This window comes from Myotis lucifugus, unplaced genomic scaffold, assembly GCF_000147115.1.
Source record: "Myotis lucifugus unplaced genomic scaffold, Myoluc2.0 scaffold_27, whole genome shotgun sequence".
Classification (NCBI taxonomy): domain Eukaryota; kingdom Metazoa; phylum Chordata; class Mammalia; order Chiroptera; family Vespertilionidae; genus Myotis; species Myotis lucifugus.
The window spans coordinates 3,955,748-3,983,626 of NW_005871075.1; the positions used below are offsets into that span (position 1 = coordinate 3,955,748).

The following is a 27,879-nucleotide window of genomic DNA, read 5'->3' on the forward strand; positions in this document are numbered from 1 at the left end:
TCAGTCATACCTTTTATTTTTATTAGGGCAAGTGTGTATATTTTCTGTAACTTATTTCACTTGCAAGCAGGACTGGTGGTGTGTCTTCCTCTCTCTGTCTCTATGCGGGCCGCTCCCGGGGCCTGGTCACAATATGCCACCACAGTGGGGGCAAATCACCTTCCTTTCGGGCAGGGGGCAAAGCTTCAGTGATGGGACCACCAACTGGGGTTTCCGCCTGCAGCTGCTTAACCTGGAAGGGGTCAAGGAGGGACAAGTTAGAAAAGGAGCTGAACGGATGGTCCCGGCTGTACAGTTAGTGTCACCTTTGTTCCTGCTGTCACATCACATGCTAGCTGATCCTCACTACTGAAGTGTTTGTTCATACCTGCATTATTTGATCCCACACTTGAACTCAGAAAAGATGTCCTCAAAGCTTTTCCCGTTCTTAAAAAAGCAAAGTTGAGAAAAACTCTCCCGCCCACCTTATTCATTAACCCAAACCATGACCACTACTACTCCAATTCCCCTGGTTATGGTCTCCCCACCTAAACTCTCCCCCAACAAAAATGGATTTTTGTGTCTCAGCTAAGTGTTCTCCAAAAGCACTAGTAAGAAATCTCAAAAAAAGAAATCTCAATTCATGTATATTAGGGATGTTAACTTTAAAGCCCCTCTCCCCCAACAGCAACCAGGACAAGAAGCAACACACAATCACATGAAAAATATGCCGTTATGCCTGATATTGACCAACTACCCCAGTTCAGGGATCTCCAAGACGATCACGGCCCTCACAGAGGGGGAAACACAGAGACCCACTTTCCAGATCAGTGACTTTATGAAGCTCCTCCAGAAAAATCCATCCTGGAATGTGGTTAACCTGAGCCTCCAGCACATGTGCTGTTTAACAATGTGGCAGAGACAACAGCAAGAGGAGGAAGGTTTGTGCGGGGGAGAGGGGTTACAGTGATCACCTGCAGTGTGCACCTCCTGCTCTCCCTGAATCACCGCACCTCCAGTCCCCAATGCAGAGACAGGCCTCCGTGCATGCTCGGGGTCCCACGCCTCTTCTCGAAACTCCCTCCACCTTTCCATCCCTCATCAGCATTAACAACTTCTCCCTCCTTCCAAATTACGCACCATCAGTTCTCATCTTAGAAAATAATCCCTTGGTCTCGTTACTATTCTCAGCAGAACTTCTCAAGAATCCCCTCTCCCTCCTGTCTTCTCTTCCTCACTCTGCTCACTACTGTCAGGTGACTAAACCCTCCAGAAAAGGCTCCGGTCACGCCCACTAATGCCCTTCCTGCAGCCAAACTCTGCACATTATTCCCAGTCCTCACTCTGTTTCACCTTTTGGCAACTTTCAGCAGAGAGGACGTGGCCTGGCCATTCCTGAAACACTTTCTCCGGGACCCGCGGCACACCCTCCGGGCTGTCCCTCCCTTGCCGGGCGCTCCTCGGTCTCCTTTTCCTGACCTTGACCAGTGGAGCTCCTGCCACTTTTATTTTTCTAGTCTCCCGTCAAGACTCATCTACTTCCCTGATGTTGAAAACAACTGTTAGCTCACAAGTGTCTTTCAAGCTCCTTTGACATCCAGATTCCCACATCCAGTCACCTTCTGACATCTGCACGTAATGTCTTAGGATTCTTAAATTTAACACACTTATAACTGAGCATTAGAATGCCCCGACACCCCACCTTTCCTATCTCAATAAACACCATCAGCAAACTCCAGATGTTAAAGCTTATAACCTGGAAACCATTCTTGATCCTCACTCTCCCTCACTCCCCCACATCCAATCTATCTCTATATCCCTCCAACTATCTCCTGAATCTACTTCCCTCCACATTCATTGCACGCACCTTAGTGCTGGCTGCCATAATCTTTTGAATAAACTGCAATAACCTCAAAGTGGTCTCTCCACTCGTCACCTTACCCTCTCCAATGTATCTTTCACACTACAGCAAGATTAAGCTTTGAAAAATGTGAAGCAGACATGAACAGGGTCCAAGGCACTGCTGGGGAGTAAGGTTAAGGGATAACAGGGCATAGCAAGAAGGAAAGGCAAAGGACTGAGGAGGAGGAGAAGGGGAAAAGCAAAATTAGAGACCAGAAAACCCAGAAGGAAACAGTGTAACCAATTTGGAAGATGGGTGTAAGCGTCCCATGTAACTGAGAAATGTATATCTAAGAAGCAAGGGGCCAGAGTAACTGTCATAAATGGACTCCAGACCTCCTCAGTGGGACAAAACCTGAGCTCCTTCCAGGTGCTGACCCCGTGGGCTAAGCCACCCCGTAAAACGCAGGTAAGACTCACCTCTCGCTCCCAGCTTTCCCTCCGCAGTTTCTTCCATTGCTCTCTCTTGGCAAAGTAATCAGGATACATTGCCTTCTCAGAAGGATGCCAGTCATCTAAGCACCACTCAGGAACCTGTCAGGAGAGGAAATCATGGCGTCAGTACACAAGATACATCTACATGCCGCTGACAGGTCCTGCACAACAGACAAACTCCAGGTGCATTTTTATTCCACTGCAAGTGTCAGACGGTTTGACACCAAGCAAGCAATGAGCAGCAGAAGATAAGCAGGAAGAATGCCTTTGAGTAAAACAGCCTGGGGTTGAAAAACAGCACGGCCCGTTCAGAAAGAACTGGCATCACCCCTTCTCTACCTGTGCCTCCTAAACATCCAGTGGGTTTATGTTCTTTGGAAGTATTATCTAGAATTTCTTAGAAATTCTAAACACCAATCCAGACTGGTTCACCTTAAGGTCCGAAAATGGGTTATTTACCAAGTAATTTAGCATTCTGCTTTGCCAAAAGGATACCACCAGCTGAATTTGGGAAAGAAAAGTCTTAATGTCACCTGGAAGGAAATCTAGCTGCCCCGACAAGGGTAACTCTGGAACGGGAGGAGCCAGCCACAGGCTGGCCGCACCCACCTTGTAACACTCGTATCTCTCGTAGGAGGTGCCCCCAGGAGAGTCGGGGAAGATGTATGGCTGAGGATGCTGGTTGTGCCAGAACTCTTCCTCCGCCTCCCTCAGCAGCCGGGTGGCCTTCACCATGTCCTTTTCATTCTTATGTTCGTCAAACCGAGCTCTCATCAAACAAGCGAAGTACCGGTATTTGTCCCTTAAACCAAAAGGATGTGGGGGGATTAGAAATGTTATCTCCTCGCCCAGACCTTTTCCAGTGTTTTGAGGTTTTCCCCAGAAGTTCTCCTCCTGGGATGAGGTTTCCGGATTCTGATAAGGGAGTGGAGGCACATTTGGGTTGTCACCTCACCTTGTACTGCGCCTGGGCCACGAAAATAATCTATGTCTCAAGACTATGCTCTAAGGCTAGTCTCGGGGGGAGGTGAAGCGTATGGGGTAGTAAAGGGCTGGAGGAAGCTACAAGGAGGAAGCTCACGGGAAGCTGGGAGGATGAGATGCTTGGACTCGGGCACCTGAGCTGTAATCCTGGCCGGGCCACTTACCAGCTATAATACTTGGAGCAAGTTACTCTGTCTCTAGTTCCTCACCTGCAAAGTAAGGCTAAATAGTCCCTAACTCTCAGCGTTGCTGTGAAGACCTAAGAAAGTCATGCACATAACAGTATGAAGAATGCACATATTAATATCAGGAACGAGGCCGTACAGACGGCTATTGTTCAGCGAGCGCTGGAGGCCTAACTGCAGCTTTAGGCACCGGGCCGCATGCGACCCTCCCTGCCGAGTGCTGCGTTCTTAGCAGAAAGCCGAGGCCCGGGCCAGAGAGCAGCTCTCCCAGGTCTCGCAGCCCAGGGGCGACGATGCGGGGCCTCGAACCCGGGTCTGCGGGGCCGAGGGGACGCCTTCCCCCTCCGTCCCCGAAGTCCTTGAGACGTCGGCTCCCAGGGGACTCGCGGCCTCCGTCGGCCTCCCCGGAGTCACCCCCGCGCGCCGGGCCCTCGCCCACCTGTGGACGCAGAAGGACTCCAGGTGGCGCAGCGCCCGCTTGTAAAGCCGCAGCACCTTCTGCTGGTGCGTCAGGTAGGCCGCCGGCGCCGAGAACGCCATGACGGCCGCTCACCTTCAGCGGCCGCGGGGGCTGCCGGGAAACGGAAGCCCGGCGGCTAGGGGACGGGGAGGCCGGAAGGGCGGGGCGACCGCGGCCACTTCCGCTTCCGCCAAGGAGAGCCCGGCGCCGCGGTCATGAGTCGCTACAAGTTCGTGGGTAAGAAACTGATTTTCCGGGCCTTGGGCTCTTTGCCCCCGGGCGCCGCTCGCCGCGGCCACAGGCGCAGCATGAGCTCTGGCTTTTCTGAAGGTGCCAGGGCGCCCGAGGCCCCTGGGCGCCGGTCCTGCCCGCTTCTCGGCGTAGGTGCTGCCTTCAAGGTGTGCTTGTTTGTGAAAGTTCTCGCGTGGCGCCGTTAGGATTTGTGCTCCTTATAACGTGTGTGTAATCAATAAAAAGAAAAAAGGAAGCACAACTACTGAAAAACCAAAGAGGCGAGTCACTATAGTCTCCCCCTTCACACGTGCACCTCCCGCCACTTCCCCGCTCCGTGGCTGCAGGAACCCGAGGGGTAAGAATATTTACTGCCCGGCACTTAGGAGACCCTGCGGGGCCCGGCGGGAGCGAGGAGACCCTGCGGGGCCCGGCGGGAGCGAGGAGACCCTGCGGGGCCCGGCGGGAGCGAGGATTGGGACTCCAGTGTCTTGCGGAGCTTAGTTTTCCTGTGTATAGAGAGGAGCTTCTTGGCTGGTTGTCTTGTGGATTTGTCTATTTCAGCGGTTCTCAACCTGTGGGTCGCGACCCCTTTGGGGGGTCGAACGACCCTTTCACAGGGGTCGCCTAGACCATCTGAAAACATATAATTACATATTGTTTTTGTGATTAATCCCTATGCTTTAATTATGTTCAATTGGTAACAATGAAAATACATCCTGCATATCAGATATTTACATTACGATTCATAACAGTAGCAAAATTACAGTTATAAAGTAGCAACGAAAATAATTTGATGGTTGGGGGTCACCACAACATGAGGAACTGTATTAAAGGGTCGCGGCATTAGGAAGGTTGAGAACCACTGGTCTCTGGTATGTGGTGGTGTCTGGCTTGTTCTCTACTGTTCTGTATTTTCTGTGAGCGTGAAGTTCTATCTAAAGGCAAAGCAAGTCTAAAACAATTTTAAAATGCCCCATTTGCTGTCCCTGTCTATCCCTAGATTGTAGGTGACAGTGATAAGACATGATTCACTGAGCCTACACAGTGAGGAAATGTGGTTTTCTTTGGGCTGCAAACTTTTTTTTTTTCACTCTTTGTGTTGAGGAATAAAACTCATTAATGCTGGGAGTAATTTTTAACAGTAAAGCTGGTACTGCTTTTAAAGCTAGCTAAAGAAAGAAAGAAATGGAAAAGAAACATGACTGATCCGTATAAGGGGACATGCTACTAAACATGAGTCCCTCAATTGCCCTCCCTCCCAAAATCACAAGTAGTCCTTTTTCACTTTGCCTTTATTAAATTCTGGTCATTCTGTCTCAGTTCTATCTCTCACTTAGTTTTTCAAGATGTTTATTGTCTTTGGCTGGAGCTGGATAGAAATTGATTTTCATACAGTATTTCTTTTTAAAATATATTTTATTGATTTTTTACAGAGCGAAAGGGAGTTAGATAGAAACATCGATCAGCTGCCTCCTGCACACCCCCCACTGGGGATGTGCCTGCAACCAAGGTACATGCCCTTGACCAGAATCGAACCTGGGACCTTTCAGTCCACAGGCCGACGCTCTATCCACTGAGCCAAACCAGTTAGGGCCATACAGTATTTCTTTACTTTTTTTTAGTTTATCAATACCAGACATACTTCTGATAAGAACTTTTCAATTTAAAAGATTCTGACCAAGTTAAATAGCATTTTGACTGTTTCCCCCCCCCGCCCCCCCCCATTGAGTCTGAGTATAAACAGATTGACTTACATCTGGCTGCTTAATGATGCAGTCTTGGATTGGGAGGTTAATCACTTAGGGTGGGATGACAGTGCAGGCATCAACCTATCGGGTATTGTGGGTTCGGTTTCAGACCACCACAGTGAAGCGAGTCAATCACTTTCTGGTGGAGGGTCTTGCCTTCCATTTGTAAAACACACAACATCTGTGACGTGCAATAAAATGAGGTATGCCTGAATAGGTAATGTTGACCAAAATTCCATTTGTGGTTGGCGTGTTACAGAATCTGGACTGCACTCAGTAATAATAATAATAACAGTTACGTTTTATAACTCTTTCAGTTTGTAAAATGCTTTCAGGGTCATTTTCCAGTTTGAGCCTCAGTTCATCCTGCCTCCCTTATGAGTGCGGAAACAGGCCCAGAGGCCTGCTGATTTACCCACAGTCGTTCGCTAATTAGTCTTGATGCCAGAATTCCGACTCCACAGCCCATTCTGTCCGAACTGCAGTTCCTGCTTGTATTTTATTTCTTGGGACGTGCTTGGAGATTGAATACTTTTAGAGGATAATTTTGAACATTCTGTGGTTCCCTTTATATTGACTTGTTAATTATTTTTATTTATTGATTTTATTGTTTTAAATAATTTTTATTGCCCTGCCGGTGTGGCTCAGTGTTTGGGTGTCGACCTCTAATTCAATTCCCAGTCAGAACACATGCCCAGGTTGTGGGCTCGATCCCCAGTAGGGGGTGTGTGGGAGGCAGCCAGCCAGTGATTCTCTCTTCTCCCTTCCTCTCTGAAATCAATAAAAATATGTTTAATAAATAAACAAATAATATATTTTTAGAGATCAAAGGAGAGGGGGAGAGAGGAACATCACTGTGAGAGCCAAACATTGATCAGCTGCTTCCTGCATGCCCGCAACCTGAGCATGTCCCCTGCCTGGGAATCGAACTGGCAACCAACTGAGCCACACCGGCCAGGGCTTTAGTTATTGAATGATTTTAGATCCAAAGAGGAAGGGGGAGAGAGAGAGAGGGAAGGTATGGATTTGTCGCTCCACTTATTTATGCTTTCATTGGTTGATTCTTGTATGTGCCCTGACGTGGGATCAAACCCGCAACCTTGGTGAATTGGGAGGATGCTCTAACAACTGAGCTACCTGGCCAGGGCGACTTGTTAATTATCTGAATCACCTGCAGGTGTTTGCTTGCTGGTGAATAAGGTGAGTAGTGGGTGGGGAGTGGGAGGCACAGAGGCCATCCAATATCCAGGAGAACTTCTTACAGGAAACAGAAGTGAATCAGAGTCCAGAAAAAGAAGGCATTTGCCTCTGTAGGGGAGGAAAAACGTCCTTCTGCCCTCTTAGGTTCAGTGGCTGGCCCTAAGAATTAAACAGACATAAGACAGATTCATAGGAGAAAACATACAAATTTTATTTTTTCGTGTGTATGGGAGTCTTCAAATGGAAAATGAAGACTCAAAGAAGCTGTTAGGCCCAAAAGCTTCAGTGAGGATGTGGTGAGACAGAGGGACTGAAATTGTAGAACAGTGACCAGGAAATATAAGGGGAAGCTAATAGAAGATAAGGGTTATTTTGGGTTTGTTTGTATAGATACATTATGACTTTGACTTTCAGTCTCTGGTGGTAAGAATGTCCTCTGCCTGGTATAGGAAGGGCACCTTTTTTATGGGAAATTTTATGACCTTTTAGCTGGAAAGGGGGAGATGAGAGAAACTTTCCCGCACCTGCTACTTCTCAAGTGCCTTCAGCTCAAAGAACCCAATATGCCAAAGCTGCATATTTTGGGGTGGCATGTTTTGAACGCATTCATCAAACTTAACTAAGGTAATGGAGCCTATTCATCAAAGTATAGAAAGCAGCTCTAATTACAGGCTGAGGAATACACCTCAGACAAACCATATGTCAGAAAGAAAAAAGCTTGGGGCTATAAGAGATTTTTTAAATATATTTTTTTTATTGATTTCAGAGAGGAAGGGAGAGGGAGAGATAGAAACATCAATGGTGAAAGAGACTATCGGCTGCCTCCTGCACACCCCCAACTGGGGACCAAGCCTGAAACCCGGGCAGGTGCCCTTCACTGGAATCGAACCTGGGACCCTTCAGTCCGCAGGCTGACGCTCCATCCACTGAGCCAAACCAGCTAGGGCGCACAAGAGATTCTTGCAGAAAAGGGAGGAAACTGGTGGCTGTGCAGTATATCCCTACAGCCCAATGCTCACTTGGGTCCAAAGCTGAATGTAGATCTTTGAAGTATGCTGAGACTTAGGGCCTGAAAGACTGACTCATATTGGGAAGAGGTGGGTTGTAGGGGGAAGTGGGATCACCTGTAATTGGCCTCAGTGTAAGCATTGAAAAAGGATTTAGCATCCATTCCTATTATGCTTGAGACAAGGACTTGGAAATTGGAAAGGTTTCATAATTGAGCCTCCAAGCTAATCTTTAATTCACTTTTGAAATTAGTATCAGAAAGTGTACTTGCTAAATTTGCTTCGTTTGGGTTTCATTTGTTTTTCACTTTGTTTCTAGGAAAAGATTGCTTTGGACAAATTCTAATTTCTTCGCTGCACAAAAGGAAAATGGGCTAGAGATGCAGATGGGCTCAGTGCTCCTAATGATCGCCTGGTGGATGACTAGACTGACTCCTGTGACGGGTCATTCTAGGCAGAAAGGCCCCTCCTCTCTTGCCAGGGTTTCCTTTCCCACTCTGCCCCTTCCCTATCTTATTTCCTGTCCTTATGAAAAGAAAATAGGTGCTGATTTCTGTGATCTGGGCATTCTCAATGAATTTGTATTTTATAGTATTTGATATTTGTGTTAACAGCCCTTTACTGTAATAGTACCTGTTGTGAATTCATCTCCCACCCTCCACTGACATGCTTTTGCGTATCTTTGAAGTTTTCTGCATTGTGCTTTTCTCTTGTGGAATACTCTCTCCACGTCTCTTGAATTACCCAAACTCCTTTCATCTTGCAAGGTCTGTCTTAATGTTGAAGCAGCAGAGCACAGTGAGGGTCAGCTTGGCAGAAGCAGAGTGAGAATATACTGAAGAGAAGCTGGAGCTCGGCAAAAATAATGTAGGGGTCTGTCTCTCCACAAACTTGGAGATTGTCCTAGTGCTAAAAGCTAAAGGGCATGTATTTTAACTAAGGATGACATTGTTATTGGCCATGCCCATCACAACCTGACTTCATGTCTTACTCTTCCCCTTGCTCTCTTGTCCTCTGCAGCAGGATTTATCAGGAACAGCACTTGATAGTTTGGGTCAGATAATTATTTGTTGTGAGAGGCTAGCCCAGGATTCCGCCCGTTTGAAATGAATAAAATTAAAAAAAAAAAAAAGACCATACCCTTTTATGTAATGATGTTTACTTTGAATTTATATTAGTTCACACAAACACTCCATCCATGCTTTTGTTCTGGCCCTCCGGTCCAATTTAAGAACCCATTGTGGCCCTCGAGTCAGAAAGTTTGCCCACCCCTGGGCTAGCCTGTCTGCCTTGTAGGATATTTAGCAGCATCCCTGGCCTGAAGCCTAGATGCTAGTAGCACTTTCCCGGTTGTGACAACTAGAAATGAATATAGACGTTGCTAAATGCTATGGGCTGGGGGAGAGTTAGGAGAAGAGAGGTTCTGCAGAATCATTCTCCATTGAGGACACTGCTCTACAGGCTCAGTGAATTTCTTCCAGGCTTGTACCTACACATGTGTGTGCAGAATGCCCTTTCCATTAGTTTTAGCTTCAAGATGACCTCTTTTGTGAAGCTTTTCTCATCACACTGCCAGAGCTGTTATTGCCTCCTTTTTGTGCTCGCATGCTAACAATGTGTGTTTAAATGAAAAGCCAAGATGAGAGGCAACAAGCACTTATTTGAGTTAAAAAAGAATTGCACTTCTGGGAAACACTGATTCAGGCAGAAACCTAAATAGTTTACAATTACGGGGTGAAGGCAAGGGATAATTGTGGGAAAGGTACAGAGTTGGCCTTCATAAATATTTGATGAGTAAAGGAAATAAACAATTTATTCTTCTCTCTGCATCTTTGCTTGCATTACCCTAATCCAGGTCCTCTTCATGGTAAATGGGAGCTCTTACCCGTTTCAAGCAGCTATCCTGACTCCTTGCTCCCTTCAAATCCTTCCCTCCACAAAGACTCCAGAATGACATGTCCACAATGCAAACCTTACTCCTGTGCTTAAAAGCCATCAGTGCTTCTTGCTGCATCTGACGCTTTAAAGACAAGTGTCTGTAACAGCTGAGTCTGGCCTTTTCTGGTCACTCCTTCCCTACACTTTTTTCCAGCAGCTACAATGGCCTGTCGTTCTCCCTAATCATTGTGCTATTTCACACCCCGATGCTCTGCTCCTGCTGCTTCCTCTTGTCTGCAGTTTCCCCTCTTGTACTGGGTAACTCTAACTCAGCCTTTAAGATTCAGTTCAGGGACCGCTTCTTCTGGAAGCCTCTGGGCCAGCTCCCAGGCTAGGTCGGGGTTCCTCGTCTGTGTCCCACAGTACCAGTGTCTGCTTGGAACGTTTCTTACTGTCTGTCGGTGGGTCTGCCTTCCCAATTCCCAGTTTCTTCACAGCAGGCATTCTCTCTCTCATCTTTGTAGCCCAGGTGTCTAGCACAGTGACACAGTGACTGGCAAGATGCAGGCACTCAGATTTTGTTGAAGTGAATGAATGTGAGGATGAAAAGTATGAGCTTTTATTTAAAGAAAAGGTTTCACATAGAGGCTCTTCATGATTAATCATTTATTTTTCTTTTGCTTTCCGCAGATATTGGTATCAACTTGACAGATCCTGTATTCAGAGGAATTTATAGGGGGGTTCAGAAGCATCAAGGTAAATGTTTTATTGAGGTAAACAGTTTCTCTATGAAGATAAATAGTCTGCCTCAAAGAGACCTAGAAAAGCATAATCCACTCTTACAACTGAAATATTACTATGCATCTTGGATAAACTGTGAACAAAGTGAAACACCTATAAGCTACATTGATAAACTGTGATAGTGAACACTTATAATGCACCTGTTGTAACAGTTAACCAAGCCCTTATCTGTAGAAGTTTATAATTTCGAATATAGCACTTTACATAACCATATGCAGAAAAGCCAAACAGTAGTTGATGTTTAGTCTTTCAGGCAATCGAACAGTAAGGGCACATAATTTAAAAATAATGTCCAGTTGAACATTAGTACGTCTGGTTTTCCTAAAACATTTCAGTGGGTGACTACGTGGGAATGTGGTTTAGGGGGCAGTGCACTGCAGTCCTCCTCTGTCTTGCCTCTCCCCCTTTCCAGCCCAGTCCTGCTAGATCCTACACATCTGCAGTGCAGGTGGGAAGAGCAGTACCTCAAAGATTGATGGAAAGCTTAGCCAAAAACAAAATGGCTTCTATTTATCACATCAAGTTCATTTTTAAAAGGCTTATGTCAGCTACGTGACTAAGCAGGAAATGATGGTGACAAGTTTTTTAATTTCTCCAATAAACTGTGCATATTGCCTCAGAAAATTACTATATTTGTCATTATGTAAGTACAAATAGGAAACTTTGGTTTTGTGGGTCTGGATGGTATGGAATTGCACATTTCACATGCTCAGTCAGAAGTTAATCTCACTTGATACTAAGTGAAAGCTTTAAATATAGGAAATGCTAGATGTCACTTGAACAGAGAAAGATAAATGTTAGTTTTCCTTAACCTTACCTCAAAACTTATTTTACCTACTGCATTTAGAAGTTTAGATGTTATTTACATAGTATAGTTAGAAAACTGAATCAATTACATTCTGCTTTTTTTTTCGCCTCCTAGCACTCAGAGTTCATGCTTTGTGACTGGGTGTATATATTTGTATATGTGTGTGTATGAAATAAGTGTTATAGTGATCAATATCAGTATTATTCTAGTTTATAATAATTAGTAAAACTGCTCTACTTATATACGTTCACTAAGTTGATAATTCTTTGTCTAAATTATATTTTGTAGCTATTCTAGAAGTAATAGTAATTGAATTCCAATCACATTTACTTTGATGCTTAAATATGAAATTAAAAAATAGGTTTTTATGACATAATTGTTTAATTTTGCTACAGGCCTCTTGGAGCTTAGTAATTACTATTGATCTCCCCCAAAAGTTTGTTACTTAACAATCAATTTTAGGAAAAAAGCAAAAAACAACTGTCAGAGAAAATAAAAAATTAACCTTCCTCAATGGGGATAGTAATTATAGAAATACGGCATTAACTAAAATTTTAAAATAGATGCTATATTTTGGGGAGCATTGCAGGTGTACTCTAAAAAGCCATAGTAAAAATAATCTTAATGATTTCTATTTTTAAAGATCTACCAACAAGTTTGAAATTCAAAGCAAATGGTTCAAATTGTAGTCAGTGAATTCATCTCTAGTTTGAACCTCTGAATTTTGTCACTTTATACTCTTTTGGCCAACAGAATAAAAATACAAATAAATTAATAACTTCATCTAGTTTGCCTTATACGGGTTTCTTTTTCTAAGATTATCACACTCTATTCTTATACGTTAAGTACTTGTTAAATAGTATTGATTTGATTTTGATTTAGTAAATGTGACTTAGAGATAAATGGAGTTTTATTTACCAGGCCCTCTTACTTTGGGATTCATCTTTTACAGATGACTTACAGGATGTAATACAGAGAGCTGTCCAAATTGGTGTTAAAAAGGTAACATCTAGTTTTTATTACTATTGAGATTTTTTTTTTAAACTAAATTTTGGTTAAAATACTGCTGAATAGAAGGGAAAAAGCCAGTATCACACTTGCCTTTTTTGAGTATATACTATTAATATGTAATATTATCAAGTTAATGAAATAAAGTATGTCCACATATTCTGTTCACAGCAGTTTAAATGACACAAGCTTCATGGATAGTTAGTTCTTCCATGTGATCAGAAATAGCAAAATCTCTTTGAAATTTTTTTCAAAGTCCGTCTGAAATACCAGGCGTCTGAAGAGGCAACCAAACATTCATTTTATGGCATACTTTAGTATTTATTGAGGTAAGCAATCATAAAAAAGACATGTATCTGTCACCAAGCCTAGTTTTTATAGTATGTAGGTATACCATTTCAAGTAACTGAGAGGACAGTTTCATTTTTCAGTAATAATTTGATTAGGAAAATGCCTGCTATTTCAGAGAGTTGTGTAGTGGTGCGGTATCAGCACACTTGGTGGCTACTGCCTCTACATTGATTAGCTTCCCAGAGATCTTTAGTTATTCAGTCTTTTGCAGTGTTTCACAACCTGATCTCTGCCTTCAAGGAACTCATGGTCTAATAGGAAAGACAGACATGTGAATGCATTTCAGTAGGTGGGAGTGATGAATTCTGTGTATTGTGTGTCTGTGCGTGGAGAGGAGTAGACAGGGACCACTCTACATATAGGAGATGACCCTTCAGTTGAATTTTAAAGGAATGGGAGGTGTATGACAGTGAGAGATAAAAGCATTCTGGAAAAAAGCAGTAATGGGAAGGCATGTTTGTGGAACAATTGCTGGTACCTTGTTAAAGTGGGCTTATTTTATTTCTATTTCAGTTTATGATTACAGGTGGAAATCTACAAGACAGTAAAGATGCACTCCATTTGGCACAAACAAATGGTATCCTCATATTACTTTTACCAAAAGCAAATATGAATTAAGTTATTTTGAAGAAATCTTTCTGAGAACTGCTTCAGGTACAATACAATGGATCATGACTGTAGAAACAACAGGAAAATAGACTGATTTCAATGGGACATGATTATGATGAAGAGTTCAAAGTGCCCATTGGCATAGAGCTTAATAAGGATTATACTTAATAAGGATTAAGATTTCAGTTAATGAGAATTAAGGTCACCAGGTATATAATTTAACCTCAAATATTCCTGATGTAGAATTTTTGTGTATATGTTGTAATGTGTTTAAGGTGAATTGCTTGCAATTTGCTCTTTTTTAACCTAAGCTGTGAAAAATTATTTATTAAATATTTATTATGTAGACCACTGTGCAAGTAATACTGTACTACATAATCCATCCTGTACTTTATGTTCATACATTCTGCAATTATTTAAAATCTATGAAATTTTGGAATTGGTTCCTAAAGAAATCTTAATTATATAAAATACCTCCTTTATCCAGCATTCATTTACTTATCAACCTTTTTGGGGGGTGTGGTTTGCTTTATCTATTGGACATTGAAAAATTAGGCATTCTACGTTATTTTTCAAAATAACTGGCTTATTAAAAGCTATTGTTTATGGAAATCGCTTCAGGATCCACTGCTACTTTTTCATAGTGATTAAGGTCATAAGAGTAGTCTTCTTTCCAGAGCTTTTAGGTGATGAGAATATTGTCTTCCATACTTTTTATCCCCAAACAGATATGTTTAAAAAAATCCTCAGATCTCCGATGTCAGCCCTCTTTCACTCCTCTCCGTGTACCTGTTTCCTCACTGCTTTCAAAGCTCTGCCTCCCTTTTTATGTAAACATCTGCTCAGAGTCACAGGAAGGCTCCACACCTTTCCCATGGGTTCAGCTGCACCTTAAGCCACTCAAAAACCCTTTTGGCTTCATATTTGTGTTCTATGCAATTAAAACTATCAAAAAGTATGGCCTCCAGATAAGTGAGCTTTATTTTTATTTAGAAAAACAAATTCCCCCTTCCACCTCTTTAAGTTACCCTTATTAATGGGAAGGGATATACATTTTAACTATTAATACATGAAATAACACAACACATGAACAGTGACTATAAAATATAAATTTAGTTATTGACATTTGATTCCACAATTGTTTCATTTTTCCGTTCTACAAGGCTCAGTATATACCAAGCTTTGTTTTTTTTGTTAATCCTCACCTGAGGATATTTTTCCATTGATTTTTTTAGGGAGAGTGGAAGAGAGAGGGAAAGACACAAACATCGATGTGAGAAAAATACATCGATTGGTTGCCTCCTCATGAACCCTGACCAGGGCCTGGGCTGGGGAGGAGCCTGCAACCAGAGTATGTGCCCTTGACTGGAATTGAACCCAGGACCCTTTGGTCCGCAGGCCGATGCTCTATGTACTGAGCCAAACTGGCTAGGGCTAAGCTTTGGGAAGAGTTGCATTAATTATTTTTATCAAGATGTTAAGGCAATTTTCATCTTCATGCCCTACCTTGTTAAAGTATTCCAAAAAGTTTTATATGATTAAACTAATGCAATTCTGATAGTTTGAATAGTTTTTGGCTATTAAAAATTAACCAGTTGAAATTAATCTATAGTCTCATTTATGCATATTAAATATAAATATGAAAAAATAGCTTAAAAATAATCCTAGGACATTATTTTGTGCTTAGATATGTTTTTCAGTACAGTTGGATGTCATCCTACAAGATGTGATGAATTTGAAAAGAATAATCCCGATATTTACTTAATGGAGTTGCTAAATCTTGCTGAAAACAACAAGGGGAAAGTTGTAGCAATAGGGGAATGTGGACTCGGTAAGTGCCAACCCAGCTCTGTGAGTGACCTTGAAAATATAATTGATTTGTTCTGTGCAAGTCATGAGTAATTATTCTTTTTTTTTCTTGAAGATTTTGACCGACTACAGTTTTGTCCCAAAGATACTCAGCTCAAGTAAGGAAATTTGTTGACTTTAGGAATGATTGTAAAATCTTAATTTTTTAAAAAAAAATAGCTTTTATCATCCTGAATATGTATCTTTAAGCATCAGGCTCACTTTTTTTCCATTGTATATCAACAGTTAAGTGCAACAAATGCCATGCATACTTGCATGTAATTTCTAAGGGACCAAAGGTTAGATAGATCCCTGATTGATTAGCCATATAATCTGATTTTAATGGTAGAAATAAGTGATGAGTTTTATATAGTAGAGGCTTTGTGTTGCTTTTGACTTAATGCATTCATACATGAACCATTCCAATGAAATGAATCGTATTCATTTGTGGGGGATATGATTTAAGAGAAAGGATATGAAAAAGCGATCGGACCAAAGCCAGAAAACTTATTTTAGTCTTGCTGGGCTTTGGATAGTGTCACTTTGGAGCAGAGGAATCCTTAAGAGCTATGTTGAGAGTGGTGTCTTCTTAGAAAACAACAAAGCTTACAAGCTTTGGGGACTTCCTATACCCTATTGCCTACAGCTTTTAGTTGGAGCTCCTGTCATACTGGTGGGTAGTGTTAGAGGCTGAAAAGAAAATTTAGGTCATAGGCTTAATTGAAAATGTGCATTTTGTTGAATTTCAAAAACAATTTTAATTGTCTAGATCAGTGGTTGGCAAACTGCGGCCCCTTGAGTGTGGCTCTTCCACAAAATACCACGTGTGGGCACGCACGTACAGTGCGATTGAAACTTCGTGGCCACACTCAAGGGGCCAAAGAGCCGCATGTGGCTCGCGAGCCGCAGTTTGCCGACCACTGGTCTAGATGATAAAATATTAGAATGAGCTTCGAAAGGAGGTTAATTTAGTTATTCCACCATTCAGCAAATATTTAGAGACTTATATGTGCCAGAAACTGCTAAGAACTCAATAGTCAAAAATGTGAATAAAGTATAATATCTGTCCTTACGGCCATTTAAGAATAAATAATCCTCTGCTTAGTTGCTTATACATGAGCAAGGAGTCTGGATCAAATTCTTTAAGATACCGTCTAGCTCTAGCATAATATTTTTTTTCTCTCATAATATTTAATTAACCATTTTGTCATATGATCTTGATTAAGCCAGTGGCTTGAAGGGATTTTTCAAATTATATATGCCAAATTATATCTCCCCCTCCCTTCACTGCCCTACCACAAACAGCCCCATATGTCCAGCCCAGTTGAAAATGCCTATAGCAAGAATCAGATTGAGTAGCGATTCTGTCACACCCAGACTTCAAGCTCCAGAATTCCTGGAGCGTGAAGGTTCATAACCAAGTGACATAGGACGGATTACATTAATGTTCTTTGAAGTGTTTCAGTTCTCTAATCTTTATAACTGTGTCAGAACTATTTAATTAGTGACATAATATTTGCTGTGTTTTTCAAGGATGCTCATGTGATTACCCACAGGATCACTAAATCCCTTTATCTCTCTTAAATATCATGTAGGGCAGCTCACTTAATCTTAAGTTCACAGATTCATAGTTAAGTAGAAACAACAGTTGTCTGTAGTGGTTTCTTAAGTTAAGCCCACAGATCATAATTCCTCCACTTTGGTGTCTTTTCAGCCAAGATAAGCCTCATGAGGCAAAGACTGTGGTGTGAGAATAATAAGACTTTAGAACTGTTTAGAACTGTGAATTACAGGTGCTCTTTGAAGGAAAGAAGTAGCAATTTTAATGTTCAGAAGCTGACAGAGATGGATGAGCAGGACACTTGAGTGGAGCGTATGCTAAGTGTAATCAGACAAATTCTATTTTCTTACTTGAGCAGCTATTTTATTGGGACTGCTTATGTATGTCCGAGGAGCCCACAACTTGGCTACATAACTTTTTTGTACTGAAAGAACTCAACTTTTTGTGGCTTTTAGTCCACATTTAATTTAAAGTAACTATAGCACTAAAATGCCTAGTGGAAGATTTTCCTCCAGACCCCTAAGGAAATTTTATGAAAAATGACCCTTCAGTGGTTAAACTTCTCATGTCATTGGTGCTTCTGGCCCCAATAGCACCACTAGACAACACAACAACCACATGGAAACATATTTTTGGAAGCAAAACTTTATTTTTATATGACACATTCTATGATGAGTGAAGATAATTTGAGCTATTTGTTTTCCTTAATAAAATGGAACCTACTGTGTTGAAGACTCATGTGATTCTCTAAGTGTTTTTTAATAAATTAGAATAAAATCTGATGTGATGCTGGTCATTGAATGAATTTGTATGGAAAGTTACATTTTATTCATGAATATTTTAAAAGAGGACATAAATAATTAACATAGGTTGGAAAATTGTTTTTGCCTGCTCTGTAATAGGAAGGCTAATTTCCAAACTGAGCATTAGATTCTGTAAGTCTCCAGCTTGGTCATGTGGCTTAGTACATAGAATTCTGCTGAAAAATATTTTCAGTTTAGAGGGGAGAACACAGAAAGTGGAGAATATTGCCTGCTGTGCATAGCCAGAAGCCACACACTAAGTTCATAGAATGACTGGAGCACACTTACTTGCTGACATTTGAATTAATTTAGAGGTTATGGAAATAATGACTAGTGTAATGATTTAAATCTTTTTCCCCCTCAAGTTTCCCTTCTGTTTCCTACACTGAAATTTCAGCACTTTAAAAATATTTTTGTTTATACTAACCCAGCAGAATTTTAAAAGGTGGTTTAAAAACCTAAACATTGGGTAATAAAGACATAGACCACCGATTTTAGGATGACTATGTCTTTTAAAAGTATATTTTTGTTTCTAATTTTGAAATTGAGCATTTTCGAAGATAGAGGGGTACTCAGTAAAATAGCTGCTCTGCACTTCAGGAGACAAGATATGGGAAAATATTACCAAAGAGATTTAAGTTAAACACAGAAAAATTGTTCCCCAAGATCAAGAGGTCTAGAAGAGCTAAGCCCCTTGGAAAATAATAAGACACCTCTTGTCTGTAACTCCTGGTTTCACCTAAAATTACTTGACCATTAAGGAAAATGAGAGGGAACACTGTGCTAAAATGAAGGGGAAAAAACACCCCTCCACCCACCACCCCATTATATCCTCTGGATATTATACTGTGGGACCAGGAAGAGGCTTCTTTGATACACCATGACTTTTGGTTTTGGCGGGGACTTGGAATTGGAGCACTGAAGTTCGGGTTCTAGGTTTGCCATGTTGTGTGTTGTGATCGTGAACAAGGTCCTACCCACCTCTGACACCAACCCTTGTGCTATGCTAGATGAGATAATGGTATGTGGCACTTGGAAAACCTTTCTATAAAATATTCTAAAATATTCAGAGCTGCTACTTTATGTAATTTTCATTTTTCTGAAAAATGGAGTATTTTAGTTTTTGTGCTCTTTAACAGCTCCTTGTATTTAGTTTATAAGGGAATCCTTTTGGTACAGTGGCAGTAATTTATTATACAACAGCACATAGAAAACACTGAGTATAAATAAAGCTCTGCCTGGCTTCTCACTGGAGTCAGCTGACTCCTGCTGATGGTGCTCAGCCAGCTCTCAGAGCAAGGGGCCGGTCGTGTATTTTCCATCACCAAACACATTCTGCAGAGAAGGGATCCCACAGGTTATAGGATGGTGTCTGCTTCATTTGCTGAGATTTGGTTGGACAGCTAGTTAAAAGTATTTGGGGAAATACCCTATACCTCTAAACTTAAACTCTATAGCTCTTTAGTTCTAGTGATCAATAGTAAAGTACTAATTTACCCTGTAGTTAATAATCATTTCTGAAAATTTTGTAATCCCAGAAAATGAAGTACCCCTTTCCAGAAGATGTGTGTTGTAAAAGCCTTTGGCTAAGCCTGGCATATTTTAAATGTCTCAACTTAGTATCTTTGCCCGATAATTTCTAGGGAAATTCCTTTAACTAAAAAAGATAATTTAACAATTATTTTTCTCATGCTAAAATAAAATTTTTAACAAAATCTTTTGTATTATGCAGATATTTTGAAAAACAGTTTGAACTGTCAGATCAGACAAAATTACCCATGTTTCTTCACTGCCGAAACTCACATGCTGAATTTTTGGGTGAGTTAAAGCTATAATATTTAGAATTTAAGTTTTGCAGAAATCCAACTATTTGCTAAAAGTTCTCTGTTTTTAATTCACAGACATAATGAAAAGAAATAGAGATCGGTGTGTAGGGGGAGTAGTAAGTATGAGTTGTTTTTACTAGATGCTGCAAAAAGCTTCTTGGTTATTAAGATTGGTCTTTTAAAGTAATTCAGATGTCAGCAATAAACTTACTGAGATTCCTCTCATTATCTGAAGGACATGTAAATTTAGTTACTGTCTTCAAAGTACAAAAATGAGTATAGAATTCTGTTTACTCTGCCTTTTCTATCAGACACTCTTAAATTTGAGCAAAATTAATTTTAATAATACTTAAAAATAATTTAACACTTAGGCTTGCCTTCTTAACTTCTTTTCAACTGTATTCACTATTATTACTCTGACTTAGAGACTCATTCTCCTTTCTGTAATTTGCTTCTACTTTAAACACTTCTATATGGTCATCTTAGTCATTAATCTTGAGACATTTCCCATAAATATTATCTACCCACCACTTAACGCGAGTATCCATGTGACTTTTAATATTCTGGGGATCATGGACTCCTTTGAAAATCTGCCTCAGAAAAATGCTCAGATATGTCAATTTTCATACATAATCGCAGGAGAGACTCACTGGGCTCCAATAAAAAAACCTGTTCTCTAGGCAGAGGAAATAGCATTTTGCACTAATTGTATACCCACATTGCACTGCTTTGACAATTTCATATTTATGCTCTTAAATTCTTAGCCTCATATTTTATGCATACTAGTGATATGCATGCTTTTTGCATTGCTGTGGTATTAAATATTACAGTGCACATTTTTATCTGTAATTTACTGACCCTATAACTTATCCTTTAGGAATAGTACTTGGAAATTGAGAGGCTTTCATTAATGCTCTTGGTATTACTGGTGGCACTTAAACCTTCAGGCTCTACTTCTCAGCCCATTTACTTTATTTCTAAATAAGAATTTACTTGGATGATTCTATAATAGTTAAAAAAAAGTAACAGCAACAGCAAATCCAACTTAAATTTTTGACTTTTATTAAAAATTTTCAAATAAAGAATTAATAATATTCTGAAATGGTTTATATGGAGTCACGTTTAAAATTATTTGATACTGTTTGGAGGCTATGTTTTCTAGTCAGAGGATAAAAATAAACCCTTTTGGGCATCTAATAGTTTTGTTGTATAGAAACTTGTTACCCAGTGTATTCTGACTCTAGGCTCAGTATTAATATGATATCACTGGCTAAGTATGTTTAAAGGAGTGTTATTGTTTTTACTGGTTTTGATTACATAAATACTATGAAAGCTATACCTTACCTCCTATATCTTTGAAGGAGAAAAACGCCTTCTCAATTCTTTCTTGCCTATTGAGCTGATATTATTAACTATATAATATTGTTTTAGCAACGTTCTTACAACCTCTTTATGTCTTAAAACTTGCCTTTTAAAAGTAATTTCTAACCGAAAAATTGAACGTTTAAAAATATATTTTTAATAGTTTTATAACATTTCTAATTTTTTCTCATGCTTTTGCCTAAGAATGTGGTTCCCTAGTCCAGTTCTCCTTCCTGGAGATGCATGCTGTAATGTATACATGCCCTAATGCCGGTGGAGATAGCCACAGGGGGCCACAAAGGCAGAGATTTTAGGCAGCCAACAAATTCCTTCTTATCTCATGTAATTGGAGATGATGACAGGTTATAATTGAAAATAAAAATTGTAAAGGCCACCACATTTGAAATCTTGTGGTCCAAAAACCCTAAATGCACCTACATTTTTGCTTAGAAAATCTTATTAAAGGAAGAGTAATTATAATAATAGAATTATGCCTGTATGTCTTTAGGTGCATTCATTTGATGGTACCAAGGAAATAGCAGCTGCTTTGGTTGACTTGGATCTCTATATAGGATTTAATGGTTGGTAGGTTCTGTTTTTGTTTTTTAACATATTAAGCGGATTCCTTAAATTGTTATAGTGAATTGCTGATGATGATACAAATTTGTTTAGTTTGTATTTTGCATTGACCTTGGCCTGAAAATTTCAGTAATTATGTAGGAAATTAAACAGTACTATTACAAGTTAAAGCTGGAACATTAAAAACTACCATGTGTTCCAATAATGGAAAATAATTTTATGTTGAGCTCAGCAACTAGCTTTCTGTAGCAGTGCAGTTTATTTTCAGGTTATTTTTGTCCCTTTAAAACATACCTGTTCATTGTGTGTGTGTGATGACTGACCACGGGGGAAAGGTTATACTATGACATAATCATCTATATCTCTGTAGGTCAATTAACTGGGGCTTAGAGAAGCTAAAAAACAGGTATAAAGTAACTCAAAAGTGTGAGGACCTGTGTCCTCTGGCTCCTCACTCAGTGACCTTTCTGCTCTTATGCCAAACTAAAACCTCACATACCCAATACAGGCTCATTTTCTTCCAGATTTGGTGAGCCTCCACCAGTGTCTTTTTACAGGATGTCAGTGTAGGTCATTAAATAAATTGCAAAGTAGTATAAGATTACTTTCCATCATCTGTGTTTAATTTCCTTAAAATTATTTTTCTGATTTTTTTTACTATAATCTTAGAAAATAAAAAAATGAAATTTACCTGTTTGCTATAGAGTTCAGACTTAATTAAATGTTCGAGTATTTTAAGTTAATTTGTTAATTACTATGCGAAGGACTACATGCCTATGGAAGAGAAAGTCCAGTAGTACTAAGAGACTTTAAACACTCTCCAGCATGTCCTGTACCCCTGAATCAATTTTTCCAGAGGCAATCACATTACTCTTTATCACCTTCTAATTTATATGCATTGTTATTCATTCATTCCCTTTACCTGTTCTCATGAAGGTATATGAGCATTTAAGTCCATATTCCATACTGTTCCCCCACCTGCATTATCCTCCATAGTCCCCTTAGTTTAGTTAGAGTTTTTGGTTATATGCATATTCCATGTTTTCATTATGTTTGTATATTGTTGACTGCTGAACCATGTGGTGTACCACTTTTTTTATTCTCCTGGAGTAACTTTCCTCATACTTTTGTTTACTTGGCTTTCTTCAAAACTAAGCTTCTTATACTTTGCAACATCTCTATAAAATGCCTTTATCTGTTTTTTCCTATGAGGAAACCTGTCTAGATAATCTGATTGTTCCATTCCTTCCAGACCCTTCCATCTTGCTGCTTGTTAGGACTAGTGTTTCTTCTTTGATAGAACTATTTTTAGATCCCATGTATTCCTTTTGTGTTGATGGAACACATTTGAAAGTGAATTTATTCTACTTTTCCCTCTTGGAAGTTTGCCTAGATAGTGGATTTAAAAAAAAACCAAACACTTTCATTTGATATTTTTTCTGCAGCATCTTCTCATCTCTCCGAAGAATTACAGTTTTTTAAAGTTATTTTCTGTTTGCCAAAAAATGCTCCACGTTCCTTTTCCCCCTTTTGTTGTTTTGGTCTCTATCACAATGGAGGCTTTCTTCAAATGTCAGGCTGTTCTTCCCTGTATACTGGAAAAGTTAAAAAAAGAAAAAAAAGCTGATTGGAAGCTCAGTGGTGAGATAGCCTATCAACTGGGCCAGTCAGGTGGCCAACTGACATTCTCAGCAGGGATTCCTAAATGTCAGCTTGTTGAGCTCTTCCTCCCAGTTGGTTCAGTGTCTCCAGAGAGGATCCTCTGCTCCCTGCTGGAAAAGTGGAATGGAGATTCATAAATGTGCCTGTGTTCTGAAGCAGGAAAGGGTTGGAGAGGATTTCACTGTGCAGTAAGCAGTCTCCATTTTCAGTTCCATGCCTGACCCTGCACTCCTCTGTGCTTGCTCTCCAGTCTAGTCTCTGGTTTAAATTCTCCAGACTGTACACATCTCTCTCCCTCCTACATCCTCCCTCTTTCTCCCTGGGTGGGGGCAAAAGTAATTAATCATCTCTGCACTAGTTCATGAGAAAGTAATCTGGGAGTCCCATCTTCTCTTTACTCTGACTTTTCACTTTTCAAACAATCCCCCCTCCAGTCCCCTGCCTTATCCCTTTTCCTGGTTCTTCCAGTTCTTAGAACTTTCTTGGGTGAATTGGTTTGTCTTCAGTATTTCTCTCTATAGGCATATAACACTTAAGTTGCTTAGCAGGTAAATATGGGTTATCATTTCTCCATCCACTTTCCACTCTATGTATTTTGATTAGGGGTTAGAAATGCCTTCTAGTTTCATAAAAAACATGCTGTTTCTTTTTTTCCTTGTTATTTTGGGATGGCTTTCCAGAGACAGGGGTAGAAGGCTTTTATTCTACCCATTTGAACTGTAAGTCTGTTTCAAATGTTTCTAAATTATCTCGAGTTTATAAAGACTTAGCTTTTTTCCTCCCTACATTAACTGAATTAATGGATTAGTTGTTTAGTCAGAGTCAGTATTTCTGGTCTTATTTTGAAATTTATTTTAGTCTTAATCTGAGTTTCTACAGTATGGTAATTTATACTATCTATAACAAACTTTGGTTTCTAATGATTAAAATTATAACCTTCTTCCCCCCCCCCCCCGCCCCCAAGAAAATGGGCAAGTTTTAAACTTGAACACACAATCTCAGTTGTTCTTCCTTAGACCCCGTCATCCACCCCCACCCCCCCCCAAGGCCTTTTCCCTTATTACGTATATGGGCTATGCATATATGCACATAAGTTCATTGGTTAATCTCTCCCCCCCTCATTTCTGTATTTTGATCAATTTTTACAAACATGGAATACATGTTGGAAAAGTCTTAAGTCAGTCAGACATGATTTCATGAGATCAAAAATATGTAAATTGTTAATTTGGTGACAAGTTTTAAATTTAGTATCCAAACTGTGGGAGCAGAAAATTTAATTTTCCTTCTACCCTTTAAGTTATTCTGCCTGGATTCTATAATCAAATTAATATGAGATAAATTAATAGGAGAAAATATTCAAACTTATTACCTAGGTATATATGGGAGTTCCATGAGAGTGAGACCAGAGGACAGAGGAAGCTGATATAGCCATCTTGAGCTAAGAAGGGAGGAGTTGTGGTTTGGGACTTGAAAGGGGAGAAAAGCAGTTCACATGGAGATGAAAAGCTAATGTTTGGTAAACAAATGTTTGCTGGGCCTTCTTTAACAATGGGACACAACAGGACTTTGATCAGATGGGCCTTGCTAGTAGGTTCCTCTGTTATACTTAGTTCATATTAAACTATTGTTGTTTATGATGATAGCTCCCTCACTGGAGCAGATCCTCTTTCTAAATTCTCTTAGGCCAGTGGTCGGCAAACTGCGGCTTGCGAGCCACATGCGGCTCTTTGGCCCCTTGAGTGTGGCCACGAAGTTTCAATCGCACTGTACATGCGCGCCTGCACATGGTATTTTGTGGAAGAGCCACACTCTTTTGTGGAAGGGGCCGCAGTTTGCCGACCACTGTCTTAGGCAGTTAGGGAGAAATGTCAAAAGTTTTTCCTTAAAAACTAGCTTCAAATAATAGCCCAAAGGCATATTTGCAGTGGCAAACTCTGCTTCCCCTTAATACTGAGCATATCAATATATTTTAGAAAATATTTACATTGACCAAGTACTAAGATGGCTGAAAATAATTCTGTTTTCTTCTAGGGAACACTAATTAAAAGACTGGTACTTATGGTAAACTAGACAAACATTTCACTCCCACCCCTCCTAAAATCCTACTAAAATTATATCCAAAAAGGGAAACGTATAAAAACAAAAGTGAGTTTTGCTAATGTAGATTTCTGGAAAACAGGTGAAACTGAAAGAGAAAGTTTAGACTATACCACTCTAAGTTGTGTCAATTTCTCAGAAAAGTGAAATATTCTAAAAAGTTTTACTTACTCATAGGAAGTTATTGTATCCTCCCCAAAGGCAGGATCTGGTTGGACTAGATCTTAATTTGGATTCAGTAAGGCTAGTTAGTGACAAGGAGAAAATTCTGAGATGTCCTGAATTAAACCACAACAGGCCAGAAGGTTGAAGGAAGAACAGGAGGGGGTTAATCAGTAAACAACTGCAAGGCCAGATAACAAGACTGCTCACATTCCTGTATGTTGTCTGGTAGAATTTTGGATTAACTGCCTTGTGGCTATTTCCACAATTATCTAAAAAGAGACTAGCTAGGTGCCATCTGCTTGAACTTTCCAATCTATTACCCACAGTCAGTCCCAGAACAGACACCTTCCTGGAAGACCCTGAGCCTATCCCAGAGCTGACCCCGTTTCACCTCCTCCCACCCCTTATCTATATACACTAAATTCTTTCAAAACAACTCATATCCCCACCATGATGTGTAAGAATGCTCAACTCTAGGATGGCTGACAAGTTGCCTTTTCCATCTAGTACTATTGCTGGTGGTTTAAACTTCATACCCCAGGACCTGGTCTTTTTCTTGCTGGCAATGGCCTAATAGCCCTTTAAAAAAACTTTCAGCCTTGGCGGTTAGAACTTTTATTTAATATGGATGGGCAAATACAATGGTATATTGCCTTTGTAGCCAACCAAAGTTTTGGGATTTTGAGTTAGTTTTGTGATCTGTTGAGACAAGTTTATAGTATGAAAAGTCATTAAATGCACCTTTTTATTTTATACATTAATATCTTTTAAGCTCACTGAAAACTGAGGCTAATTTGGAAGTTTTGAAGTCAATACCTAGTGAAAAATTAATGATTGAGACTGGTAAGTTTGTTTTTAGAACTTTTTCATATTAACCCATTCCAAAAAAAAGAACTAAAGAAAATTGAACAAATGTTTTATTTTAAAACAGCACACAGCCTCAACAGTTACATTTTTTAGAAAACCTTTGGGGTTATCAATTGATGGAAAAATATTTATGCAGGTGATTTTTTTAATTTTAGAAATGTGACAAAAGCCTAAGCACTTACAAAGGGATGACTAAACAAGGAGTCTTAACTAAGCTAATTTTAGCGCAGGGTTTAAAAAACTATTCAGAACTTTTTACACAGTGTCTTCTTTGCAATGACTTAATTCTACAATACTTTTAAGTGCAGAAATTTAAATCAAATTGGTTTAGTCTAAGAATTTCTGATAGTAATCTGTTGCATCTTAAAACAAGGTTAGAAGCTAACATTTTTATCTATACCCTGGAACACAAGGATTTTATACTAGAGGACTTTTTTTGTGAAGTCAAGGCTGAGCCATTCTGAAGAAATCAGGTTTATTTCCTTGGGGAGTAATGAAAACTTAATGAGGTCATTAAAAGTACATAGCTTAATTTAATTAAGGAAATAGGTTATTGAATAACCCCAGTATTCAAAGCTACTATTTTTATATTCAGTTGAGGCAATACAGAAGTTTGTTTAACCTAAATGTTTTCATGTTACAACTGTATTTCTTTTAGCTTTAGATCTTTTTTTAAAAGCATATCATACATCAGCAATAATGGGGGTTAGGGGACAAAAGTCTTATAAAAACATTTAAGAATTTGTACAGTTTAAGATTTCTGTCTTGTGTGTTTCTTAGAACCTTTCTGTTGCTTTTTGCCATGTTTGAAGCTGAATCATAACTTATATTTTAGAGGTTATATATTAGCTTGATAATGTTCATTTAAAAAAATAATTCAGACTTCTATTTGCTAATTCTAGATGCACCTTGGTGTGGAGTCAAAAGTACACATGCTGGTTCAAAATATGTAAAAACGTCATTTCCTACCAAAAAGAAATGGGAAAATGGGCACTGTTTGAAAGACAGAAATGAACCTTGCCATATAATGTAAGTATTTTGTTTTCATGGTCATTAAAACCAACCACCAAATGCCACTTAACAAAATGAACTCAAGGGACATAATTAAAGTTGGGTGAAGTCCAAATGAAGTTCAGATCAAATACAACCATTTTAATGCAGTGGTTTTAGGAATTTGCACCTGAATTGCTCTGTTTCAGCTCCTCTTTTTATATCCTCTCTACCCCAGTGGTTTTATTGCTGCAGTGAGAACTTCGTGTGATTTTGGTCACTTGTCATTTTGTAGAGAGGGAAAAGATCTTAATGCTTTCCATACAGGAACACCTTACCTGGTTTAAGTTCTATTCTCATGCAGCTTCCTGTTGGTTATAAAAATGCAATCTTAAGACCTTTTTAATGGTATCTGTACTTTGAATGATTTAAAAACCTGAATAAACCTAAGAAATAACACATGAGAATTTCCTTTTTCCAAACAAAAAGAGGGGTAGAACTTCATAGATTTTTGTTTTCCTTAAATTCAT

At 39.7% G+C, this 27,879-nt stretch overlaps 2 protein-coding genes across 13 annotated transcripts in view; one reads left to right on the forward strand and one right to left on the reverse strand.

Moving 5' to 3' along the window:
- On the reverse strand, positions 1–4,106 carry NDUFB9 (NADH:ubiquinone oxidoreductase subunit B9). The gene is made up of 4 exons (XM_006086310.3): positions 3,925–4,106; positions 2,926–3,118; positions 2,302–2,415; positions 1–232 (listed from the first exon to the last, which is right to left on the reverse strand). Exons 1-4 carry the CDS (start codon positions 4,023–4,025, stop codon positions 101–103), a joined length of 540 nt encoding a protein of 179 aa, XP_006086372.1. The 5' UTR covers positions 4,026–4,106; the 3' UTR covers positions 1–100.
- Positions 4,091–27,879, forward strand: part of TATDN1 (TatD DNase domain containing 1) — a 26,785-nt gene continuing 2,996 nt past the window's right edge. For 2 of the 12 annotated variants that reach the window (XM_006086315.3, XM_014453695.2), the window contains exons 1-11: positions 4,091–4,182; positions 10,703–10,768; positions 12,574–12,623; positions 13,494–13,557; positions 15,277–15,420; positions 15,514–15,556; positions 19,534–19,619; positions 19,703–19,743; positions 21,498–21,574; positions 26,265–26,335; positions 27,262–27,388. In XM_006086315.3, coding sequence (XP_006086377.1) covers positions 4,161–4,182; positions 10,703–10,768; positions 12,574–12,623; positions 13,494–13,557; positions 15,277–15,420; positions 15,514–15,556; positions 19,534–19,619; positions 19,703–19,743; positions 21,498–21,574; positions 26,265–26,335; positions 27,262–27,388 — 791 coding nt within the window. In that variant the 5' untranslated portion in view covers positions 4,091–4,160. The other 10 variants (XM_014453698.2, XM_023751942.1, XM_023751941.1 and 7 more) reach the window with 10 other exon arrangements.

Excerpts from the sequence above, each read along its gene's own strand:
- NDUFB9 (XM_006086310.3), bottom strand. The coding sequence starts at position 4,025 with ATGGCGTTCTCGGCGCCGGCGGCCTACCTGACGCACCAGCAGAAGGTG. Across the intron at positions 2,416-2,925 it reads AGAGATACGAGTGTTACAAG|GTTCCTGAGTGGTGCTTAGA; the intron begins GTGGGTGCGGCC and ends CTCTCCTGACAG. Across the intron at positions 233-2,301 it reads GGGAAAGCTGGGAGCGAGAG|GTTAAGCAGCTGCAGGCGGA; the intron begins GTGAGTCTTACC and ends GACCCCTTCCAG.